Source organism: Xyrauchen texanus, chromosome 31 (assembly GCF_025860055.1).
Source record: "Xyrauchen texanus isolate HMW12.3.18 chromosome 31, RBS_HiC_50CHRs, whole genome shotgun sequence".
Lineage (NCBI taxonomy): Eukaryota > Metazoa > Chordata > Actinopteri > Cypriniformes > Catostomidae > Xyrauchen > Xyrauchen texanus.
In genome coordinates, this window is record NC_068306.1 from 20,540,890 (window position 1) to 20,553,072 (window position 12,183).

The window sequence follows — 12,183 nt, forward strand, 5'->3', positions numbered from 1 at the left end:
AAGGTTCTCCTAACCTGACACAGTTTTATTTTAAACATATGGTTTAAGTTATAGTTGTTTTGGGTTATTTATTTTTAATTTATATTTAATTAAATTTGTATTTATTGAAAGGGTATACATACTATTTGGTGAAAAGGTACTGTACGTTTTGGTGTCAGAGGGCAGATAGAGAAAATTGCACTTGCATACAAGTACTTTACATGTAGAAGTAGGAATATATATATATTACTACTTCTACATGTTAACTGCCTGTCCTAACGAATGCTGCATTAAAACTAAAATTGTGAGAGTTTTATTGTTGCATAATAGGTACATATATTTTTTATCAAAAATTCACATCATGACATCCCTAGTAGAGAGTGTGTTAATTTGTTTAATAAATTAGCATAAAAGTAGAGCTGATAAAATAATTTATAACTATGCTTAGCCTTTATCATGTTTTTTCTAATGCTTGATAGAAAAGTATCAACCTTTTGTAGAGCAATACTTCAGCAGAATATTCCACCAGTCACAAACTTCAGAATACTGTGCATCATGCATTAGAATGAGAACACAACTATTGCTGGGCTTAAAAGGTACAAGTCGATCAATGTGGAACATTGTATCTCAAAAGGAGTACAATGTGCCCCCATGTGCTACTTAAGGGAATTTTCATTTTTTAGTGAACTATTTCTTTATTTACTCACCCTCATGCCATCCCTGATGTGTATGACTCTCTTTCTTCAGAACACAAATTAAGATTTTCAGAACAATAATTTGTAATGGGTCCATACAATACAAGTGAATGGATGCCAAAATTTTGACGCTCCAAAAGACTGTACAAAAGTAATCCATATGACATCCATGACTTCAGAAGTTATGATAGATGTGGGTGAGAAACAGATAAATATTTAAGTAAATGTTTGCTAGAAATTCTTCACACTGCCCAGTAGATATCGATATGCATGAAGAATGTAAATCACCAAAAACGCAAGAAGAAGAAAGTAAAAGTGGAGATTGACTGAGCAGGGAGGAGAATTTATTGTATCTCACCCAACCTATCAGATCTCTTCTGAAGACATGGATTTAACCACTGGAGTCACATGGATTAGGCTACTTTTATGCTGACTTATGTGATTTTTGGAGCTTCAAAATTTTGGCACCCATTCACTTGCATTGTATGGACCAAAATATCTACCGAATCTATTGTGCGGTACATGACGCGACAAGTGACCCTGCTTTTTAAGTGTTTAAGTGTATGTAAACTGATTTTATGGTAATGGTTTCAAAATGTATGATATTGAAAATACATTTTTGATCTTTTCCTTTCTATAATCATGTTGCCCTTTTATTTATTTTTTAAAATCAGATTCATGTAGTGTTTGCAGTATCATAGTTAAGTGATGTATTTTAAAGGTTGTCAATCACAAACACCTATAAAAATCTATATATTTTTTTTAATTCTTTCTGGCAAACAGCCATAAAGGTAATGTACATTACTGTATGTGTGATACATATTTAAATTGCAGCATCAAGTTTTTATTATAAAGGGGCATAGATTTCACAACTCTGTACACAATACTCACTACTCATGAGTACTTTTAAATGAGCTACTGTTTTACTTTTACTTGAGTAGTTTTTAGGGCAGGTACTTTTACTCTACTCAAACACAAGAAGCAACAGTACTTTTACTTGAGTATTATTTTTCAGTACTCTTTCCACCCCTGAATATACAGTAAGAAAATAGCAATATTTTTGCCACAGTGTTGTACTTGAGGACTCAAGAATGGGTGTTGAGTGCTCCTCGATGCTGCAAGTTCACAAGTTTGTGCTTTTTTCCAGTTGAATACCATAGAAAAATGCAAACAAATGTGTCCCCACTCAAGATATACTTCCACTGAGGTTCAGATTCAATCTTTGTTAATTAAAATATAAAGTTACATATGGATGGAGTAGAATCCAAAGCATCTTATGCACTGGGCAAATTAATTACCACTAGATCACCTGGTCAGACTTGTTTTACCGGCGCTAATTGATGTTGTTCTCCATTGATGTACAATATCTCATAACCGACAATAGCCCACACAGAGATTAATTTATCAAGTGTATTTTGTGAAATATATATTTTAGAGCTTGAATTTATCATAAAGAATTAATAATTATCAAAACAGACAATTTAAAATATTTTTTTATTAGCACTCATCATTGCTGTGAGACTAACTCGATACTTAGGCAACAAATAAAAAAAAGGCTCAGGTTTTTAATGAAATTACACAGAAAATGACGAGTAAAAGAACTGCATCAAGTCTTCTAGATACAAATGATGCATTTTCTTTTAAAAAGTTTCTGGATTCCATGTTAAATGTTTTAATTAAATACATATTGTACAGTTTTAATCAAATGAAAATATAATAATTTTCAACAATATAGAGCTAATAATAATTATATATATATATATATATATATATATATATATATATATATATATATATATATATATTATTATTTTGGGAAAGAAGATGCATAACAGAGCTTTACATTATTAATGACAACATTAAATGAAAACAATCTGATTACCTGAGGCAAAAGGCAGAATCACAACATGCTAATATTCAGTACACTTGCTTTTGTGATATTGCTTACAGATGATAATTAATATTAATAATATAACCATTTAATAGTATATTATTTTTATTATGAGTTTTATTGCAACTGTTTTGAATATTACACGTTTATACAGTAGTAATATTTTTCTGTCGTAATGTCTTCAATTTCAGGCATCCAGTTGAATAGAGCTCTCATTTCAGCGGGACTTTTATTTTGAAAGACATTTGAATTTCTTCCTTTTTGTTATATTAAGCTTCCAGTAACTGGTGAGATGAAATCTCGGAGCTGCAACAGTGAATTCACACCCGTGTATACACTAAATACACTGCTCTGCAGATGGATACTATTAGACACACTGCATGAAAATAAAGCATTAGTAGTATGTTACATTTCTGTGCATGCCTGCATGTGAGTGTGTGTGCGTGATTGAGATGATCGAGTAGGGCTGCGTTTCATAAACATTTTTCAACCCCTTCCCTCGCAAACTTCACTCCATCTCATGGTCTCGAATGTACGTCCATGCTTACATTCCATGAGTGTCCACTATTGGTGGAAGATGTGCAAAGGGTTTAATTGGAAAACCTTTAACCATTGATCACTTAGAGCATGTTGAAGGCTGATGTCAATTTGTGGAAATATTTAGTGATTTTTGCACCTGAGAAAACAATGTTTTCTGGAGATTAATTTCAGAGGCTTATGTATAAATCTTCTATGTTTTAAAAAACAAATTGTTAGAAAGGATTAATCAAGATTTATATAAACAAAATATAAATCTTGTTAACATAACAATGAACCTATAGGTTATAACAGTGTGATTAAAGTAGCTACAAATATTATGCTGTTAAAACTCAATATAACTTTTCTAAACCGCTTAATTGACCTATCTTCACTTCCATCATACATTAGAGTTGTGTGGCGATGGGGTTTATGAAGTGTGATCTTCTGTCACGTCACAATTGAGTTGCATTGTGGGATATTGAGCTGCCTGAAGTGTACATGAGATTAGGGTCGCTCCTGTCAAAATTGAGAGGTTGAGAGTCTGTCAACAACAACTTCCCTCGCTCACTTAATGAAGTAAAATGGACTTCCAAAATGGCGCGGGGATTCCCTGAGTGGTAGTGCTTAGGGGAGTGAGCAAGTGGATGTTAAAAGTGAAGTGGAACGCAGTCCAAGACAGAGTCTCTCATTCTGTGGCACGCATGTGACTATATTATTTCATTAAATTACATCCCTCTGCTTGTTTAATGATCCCATTTAGCTAATGACATACTTTAATATGGTACTGAAATGAAAAACATGATATCGTACCTTTTTTAATTTTTTGGTATCGCAATATTTTGTTAATACCTAGCCTGCAGTGGTGCTGTGTGTGCCATACTGAGTCATAATTCACAAGATGAATAAATTTGCACATCTAAATTTCGAAGAGAGCTTGCTAGTAGATAGCGATCCATATTAAAGCAGAAAAAAAGTCTTATGTGGTGTAGGTAGCACTGGAATAGACATTTGTTCAGGTTGACACTGGTTAAGGCCAACATCTTTAAGTTCTCGGTCTTCTGGGGCTCACAGAAAAACCTGCAATAAAAAAACCCAATCATTACTTTCTCAAAGACTGTGTTTTAATTTCAGGGACAAACCCTGTGGAGTTTTCTGCACTAATGTTCACCAAAGAGGTCCATATGAGCATGGCAAAGGTATAAGTCTAAAGTTATCTTTATTATATTTCAATTGTATGTCTCAACAAAATAACATGCATTTAAATACGTTGCCATCTGCTGTACCTAGAAATTGCGCCTGGGAAATTTGGTGTCTTTTGTCATTTACCTAAAGGATTAAATATGGGGATTTTATGATTTGTAGTAGGACTGAATAATTATGCTTAATAATGTTACTTGTACTTGTATTTTTCTATTTCAGAGAGACGTTCAGTGCCTTACCCCTGTTTCATTTGCTTCACACTTCAGAAGGTAATAGTTTTAACACAATAACATATTTTCCTTCTTGCAAGCTCTCTTAAAAATTTAGATGTATGCAAATGTAACTTGAACTGCAAGAGCAAAACACTTGGTCAAGTTGCAGAGAATCCCTTAAGTTAAAGGGATATTTCACCCAAAAATGAAAATTCTCATAATTTACCACCCGCATGATATCCCAGGTGTGTATGACTTCACCAGAACACATTTGTAGTAAAATAGAAATATGTCTCCACTCTGTAGGTCCTTAAAATGCAAAGGAATGGTGATTTGATCTTTTGAAGCTCCAAAAATCAGACAGTCACAATAAACATAATCCATACCACTCCAGTGATTAAATTAATGTCTTAAGTGCTTTATAGTTAAAAAGTACTTAAACATTTATCTTTTTCGCAAAAGCGATTGTCACTTTAGAAGACATTAATTTGATAGCTGGAGTCATATGGATGACATTTCTGCTGTTTGTCTGTGAGTTTTGAAGCTTCAAAAGTCTGGTCTTCATTCCCTTGCATTATAAGGACCTACTGAGCTAAGATATTTTTCAATTTTTTTCTTCAAATGTGTTCTGGTGAAGAAAGAAAGTCACACACCTGGGATATCATGAGTGTGAGTAAATTACGAGACGAACCCTTTATTATTGCTCCCTTGCAATAAATTAACCATGGTTTTATTGTAGTAAAATTGTAGCAAACATAACCATGGTAAATCGTGTTATTATGGTTTTCAAATACCATGATTAAAGGGATATTTCACCCAAAAATACAACGTCATCGATATGACTCCAGCGGTTGAGTTACTGTCTTCTAAAGTGACAGGATTGCTTTTGGTTTGAAAAAAAAAATATATATATTTTAGTACATTTTAACTCTAAACCATCACTTATGTTTTGTTTCACGAGAGGGTGGAGTCTTAAGTGGTCTATCATGTGACGTATTCGGTTTCAATGATTCAGAAGTAATCTCATGTTCTCCTCTTGGATGAGACATCCAGGATAAGCACACAAATGCACAATTGTGAGTAAATAAACAGATAAATGCATATCTAAACCATAACCAATTAATCTTCTGTACAGCGTTCCTCCTCACTTGTAAACAGCGCTGCTCTTCCAGTTGTGACACATGCGTCAGTTATTGCATGTTTCAAATGCCAATGCGATTACATCACACTTGTGTGCCACTGCAGAACAGAAGCATGATTTAGAGTTAAAAAATATTACTTAAATATTTATCTTTTTAGCACGTGTCGCTTTTTCAGCTAGTGTCATATGGATGACGTTTATGCTGACTGTCTGTGATTTTTGGAGCTTCAAAATAGAAATCTCCATCCTCTTGCAGTTTAAGGACCTACTGAGGGAAGTGATTTTCTATTTTTCTTAAAATGTGTTCTGTTAAAGAAAGTCATACACACCTGGGAGATCATGACGGTGAGTAAATTATGAGAGAATTAAAAAAAATTGGTGAACTATGTACAAAGTAACAATAGTTAAATTATGGTAGTAAAACCAGAAGAGCCACAAAATTTATTTTCATTGTCCTGTGTTATTATACAATGGTTTCACTACAAGTATCATGTATCATAACATATGGTTACTTCTAAAACCATGGTAAGTTTTTGCAAGGAATGCAGAATTTTCAGGGGGAAAACAAATTTCTCCCTCTGTCATTTGTAGCGGCTCTGTATGTTACATATCATATGTTATTCTTGTGTGAAACAAAAGAAGATATTGCAATATTCAGTCAACCACTCACTTTTATAGAAAAGAAAATGCGATAAAAGAAAATGGTGAATGAGAATGTCAGTCCATAATCTTTTTTTGTGTTCCAAATAAAAATGTCTAAGGTTAGTGTGTGTGTGTGTGATGACTGCATTTTAATTTTAGGGATGAGCAAACTCCAAACATTTTTAATATTAAAACAACGGAGCTTAACACAGTAGTGAAACTCTCTGCTTTAGCCCATCATACATTAAGTGAATCACGTTATAATGGCATGATATCCCAACAAAGATCAATTTGTTTACAGGTTTCGAACTACCTCCCATCCATCAGCGCGGCCATAAGTCTGACTCCAGAGTGCCACTTCTGCCGTTTCAGCATCAGCCTACACGCTTATTGGTGAAAATGGCATACTTTACCATGGCATTACCGTGGACGATTTCCCAGGTGGCTGACAGCATCTTCTGAGTGTCCTCATATTCCTCTTAGCTCTCAGCGAGAATGTAGGACTACTACTTCTCACCTATGTCTCCTCCACTGAGACCTACAGTAAGTGCCCATTTGGAATAAAGCCCGGAGTTCAGTTTGAACAGACAGAGATGCCTTGCTTTAAAAATTTTTTTTTGCATTTAATACAAATCGAATGTAACTCCACGACTGGAGTAAATGCATAGACACTTTTTCTAGTACATGAAGACTGAATGTGATGTTTTTTTGTAATTCATTTGTTAAATGTGCCTTCTTTGTAAATGGCTGAAGATACAAAAGTGCTGTTAAACATTCCACTTTTCACCCGTGCTAATTGCAGGGCTCAATGTTGAGGAATTTTCAGCTCCATTCAGACAAACACACACATTTGAACTTGACGTTTTTCCCCTTATTCATCCATGAAAATGTTATACACTATCTCAAGCTACATATTTCCCTCCACCCTCTCATGCCATGTGCATGTCCTCCACTGTGTTCATGTTATATGTATCATTGTTAATAATAAAACCAAAATTTGTCTTTATAAAAACAAGTTGCAACAAATAATTTTTAAAGTTTTTTAATTTGCAATAATAGCAGGATATTATACAGCTATACTGTAACTCCTTTGGTGAACACGTCACAATTTTGACAACACTTTTATCTGTGTTAGCCAGTTAAAATACTTTACTTTGGTAACACACTTAAATCAACAGAATTTGCTCCAACAATGTTCAATACATCACAGTAAACTGAATATTTACATTTGCAAAGTATAAAAACACAAAGCATTACTACACAGAATCTCATCCCTGCCCTGAACCATCTTTATTGTTGAGTGTTTAAAATTTCTTGCAACTTTGTTTTTGTAAATGGTGCTTAAATACCAGACATTTTGCATGTAAGCCTGTCAAGTAGTGCTGTGTTGTGTTTGTATGTGTGTTCCACAGGTGTCCATAAGAATGGTTTCATCATTTATTGGGAGCTCTTTATTACACATGTTGTGCACCTGCAGGTTATGGGCAGTGATTGAGAGGTTTTCCCTTAGTGCTGAGGTAATCAGTTTTCCTTATTCTATGGTGTCATTATTTGTCAGTTAGTATTAGGCATATCAATGGACCAGCAGAAGGCAGTATAAACCAATCGCATAACACTGTTGCATGCATGGTGTATTTGACATTGTCATTCATTGAAGAGTAAGGCCCAGGGCATTGCAATTACAAGTAAATAAATTGATACACAATAAATGGGTTCTGACTGCATATATGCTTTTGTGCATAATGACTTGAGCAACCCTCAAAGCACTGTTAATTTTGGCCTTTACATTGTGCCAAATAATACAATAAAACTGGTTATCAGTAGCCTTATACAGAATCTGTGCTTTAATAATTCCACAGAATAATGGGAATAACCATTATTCATAAATTAATATTCTGCAAATCCCCTTGCATATTAGTGTATAGAATATATTGGCTAATTTGGCTAATCTGTTTGACACAATTTACCACATATGAATCCATTCCGACATACCCCCCACCCTGCCCCCCAAATTAGTGCAAAAAGTTTGCAAATGTTTAATTACAGTCTGCTGGTAATACTTTATTTAAAGGAATATTCTGGGTTCAATTGTCAGCATACCTAGCGTAATGTTTATGACCATAGGACAGTTTTCAAAGGACAATAGGAGTGAAAAGTAAATGTTAAAATACTCACCGTTTAAAAAGTATAGCCACAAGATGCAAACAATAAGCATGTTTGCATGATTTTAGTGTATTAAAATCACTTGCTAACCTTTTCTGTGTAAAGTTATATCCCATTTTAGTTCAGCCTCTAAAACCTCCAAAAATATGCCCATCTTCTTCCATTTTATGTGTCTCACTGTAACGTCAGTTTTTGCTTCTTTTTTTTTTTTTTAAGAAGGATGGACAAGTCTAAATTAATTTTTGTAATCAACATTGTCACAAATGCTGTCGATGGAGCCTAACTTGTTTTGACCCTTTTAAATAACAAACCTAAATAACAAATATTTTATATTTATGAGAAATTATAGTATCATGGAGAGTGGAGTATATTTACTTATTTATTGATTTTCTAAACTTTGATTAAGAGGCACAGTGATTGGTTAACATAATATACTGTAATTCTTAATGGAGACATTTGTTTTACATTTGTATTTAAAGGTTGTCTATTTATTTCTTAGAAATCTACTATATTTTGGACAATACATTCAAATGTGTTGTACCATATGTTAATTTTTGGATATTTGTTTGAAATCTACATGCGAATCATCTGATTAATATTACCATTTTTACATATTGCTAGCACAGTCACTTCTGATACATTCTGAACACTTGAGCAGTCTTGACACCATTAGCATAGATGTATTAAAAGGTGTTGCTTGTGCTGGTGGCTGAAACATAGGAGTGAACGTGTCAGAGACCGCAGTGTATCTTTTTATTTCTATTGCTGTGAAAGTACAGCTAGGTCTGTGCATGTTTCTGTGCTTCTGGGGAAGTTGTTGAAATAGATTGTGCTTTAACAGAACCTCATGCCACCTGCTTACACCACATTATATTGCAGAAGAGAACTTATGACATTGCGTCTCTCCTTTTCTCTCCATTATTCTTCACTGCATCTACTCAAATCTTTGACATCAGGAGATGATCTCATATCATCACAAGCACCGCCTTTTCCTCTTCAACATATGTATCTGTCTTTTGGCTCTCTACTTCTTCAGTCGCCACAACATGCACTGTGAACCAGGAAGTGAGTGCAACATCTTGGCCATTCTTTTTCATTCACCCCACCCATGTTCCTCTTAGTAATTGTTCCCTTCTGGTGTTTCTACCAGCATTAATTCACCACTTCTTTATAACTATATTTCTTTAAAGTCCTTAAAGTGATAGTTCACCTTAAAAAGAAAATTCTCTCATTTACTCATACCAGATGCATATGATTTACTTTCTTTTGCTGAACACAAAGAAGATATTTAGAAGAATATTTCAGAACTGTGGGTCCATACAATGCAAGTGAACTCAGACCAGAACTCAGAAAGTCCAAACAGCACAGCTAGGCAGCCTAAAAGTAATCCAAATGACTCCAGTGTTAAGGCCATGTCTTCCGAAGCGATGTGATTGGTGTGGGTGAGAAACAGATCAATATTTAAGTCCTTTTTTACTCTCAATCTCCAGCTTTGACCAGCCTTAACCAGTAGGTGGTGATAAGCATGAAGAATGCAGGTTTCAGGAAGCTAAAGTGAAACTCTCACACCTGTCATATTGCTTCAGAAGATATGCATTTAACCACTGGAGTCATATGGATTACTTTTATGCTGCCTTTGTGTATTTTTTTTTTTAGCTTCAAATTTCTGACCACCATTCACTTCACCTACCGAGCTGAGATATTCTTCTAAAAAAATCTTTGTGTTCAGCAGAAAAAAAAAGTCATACACATCTGAGATGGTATGAAGATGAGTAAATGATGAGAAAATGTGTATTTTTTTTGATGAACTCTCCCTTTAAAAGAAAATAAAAATTCCCCCAAAATTTAAATATTTTTTTTTTTTAATTTAACAGACTGAATTTAAGTCAGTATTCACTTATAATCTTACCCTCCATTGGGCTGTTAACAGTGACCAGATCAGTCCAATTCATGAACAAACCTTTCAACTGATTATTCAGGAATCAGACATCGCTGCCTCTTTTAAATATGGCAAGGAATGCTAGGATAAATGTCAAAACGTTTTACTGAATGATTACATTTCTGCCTGTTGTATGGTTTTTGAATACTTGGAATATAACGCAGGGATACTACAGTACATAGGCCACTTTTATTGTGCTTTCTTCTCTTTTTTTTTTCTTTTTTGGGAGCTTGACATTCCTAGTCCTCATTCTCTTTTGTTACATTGAAAAGAGTGACCAGGACATTCTTCAAAACTGCATCTTTTTGTTCAACAGATGATAAAATTACATACATAAAAATACAGCTAAGGCTCCACAAACTAGTGTTTAACATTATTCTGTTGACTCTCTATGGCAGTTTATACACTCTTTGCTGTGTGTGAGTATCTGGTGGTGCTCTCCAACATGGCCTTCCACATGACCACCTACTGGGACTTTGGAGGTAAGGTGGTGATGGTTGCAACACCTCCAGAGGGAAAACGCTTCTGACACATCATATCCTTGGAAATTGAGACACTAGGGCTTTGATAGTAGTTCTCATGCATTTTAGGCCAAGACTGTTCAATAAAATTGTGTGTGTGTAGGAGAGAAAGAGAATGTTTACATTGTCACACACACATTGTGTTTGACCTGATTAATTAAAATATTTAAAAAAGGGTTTTAAAGATGATTATCAGTGATCTTCCTGTATTTAAAATTATTATTATTTTATTATTAGTCCAATATATTGACTGTTTTTTTTTAGTCCTGTACAATTTAAACTGCCTTTTACAGAAGCTGAATTGCTTTTACTCAAAATAGTAAAGTGGCATATCTGTCTCTTTCTGATTGGTGTTCAGCAGCAAAGAGTTTGTTCACTAAACTTTGACTTTTAGTTCATAGACTATAAGGTGAAAAGTCTTAGACCGCCTGTTGAAGTTTGAAATGTAATTGAACTCCAGGAAATGACAGTGGACTTCAATTTCGAATTTGTTGCTTTGCAGTTACTGTTTCACAAGTGCCATAGCAACAGTATATAAAAAAAAACAATTGTGCATTTGCAGCCTGCAACATAACACTGAGGCAAAAACCTTAGTCGAAAGACATTTTTCTTCCTTTGTAAACGTTAGTGTAAATCATGTGAAAAGTAACTTTCACTGCTTTTTTGCACAGCATTAATGTATATTTGTATTTATTTATATGGTCAAATATAGTAATATTAATGGTCATAAATATGAATAGTCCTTTTATTTATATATATATATATATATATATATATATATATATATATGAGTTGCTATTACTTGAACGCAAGGACTGGAACGCTGCAAATTAATGACTCTTATTTTGTAGATTCTAAAATATTGATTAACTATGGCATTTTTTCATCAGTGCCCAAGTTGAGCACGATAAACAAGACTGTATATAATAATACTCTTTATGATGTGCCAAAATCTTGTTTTGAAATTGGTGTCATAAATATTTTGATTTAAACTGACTATATGTAATAATTTCTCAAAGGGACATTTCACCCAAAAAATTAAAATTCTGTTATCTTTTTCTCACCCTTATGTTGTTCTGAATATTCACTCCATCTTTTTTCCATACAAAAAAAAGTGAAGCATGTCTGACATTCAGCTTCACATCTCCTATTTCATAAAGGTTTGGAACTACAGAGGTTTAGTTTTCAGGGTCTTAAAACTAACCCATTAAGATAGCATGTACATGTTTACAAAATTAATGTAACACTAAAAGAAAGCCTTTGCTATTTTAACTGGAGTTA

General features: G+C 33.9%; 1 protein-coding gene across 1 annotated transcript; it reads left to right on the forward strand.

The window, feature by feature from the left end:
• Nucleotides 1-3,678: 3,678 nt before the first annotated feature.
• pgap2 (post-GPI attachment to proteins 2) lies at nucleotides 3,679-11,927 on the forward strand. Its single transcript, XM_052099839.1, is given in 9 exon segments — nucleotides 3,679-3,701; nucleotides 4,216-4,280; nucleotides 4,504-4,553; nucleotides 6,581-6,763; nucleotides 6,765-6,822; nucleotides 7,692-7,713; nucleotides 7,715-7,796; nucleotides 9,399-9,507; nucleotides 10,780-11,927. Coding segments are annotated over 9 exon segments (723 nt in total). The 3' UTR covers nucleotides 10,911-11,927.
• Nucleotides 11,928-12,183: the final 256 nt, after the last annotated feature.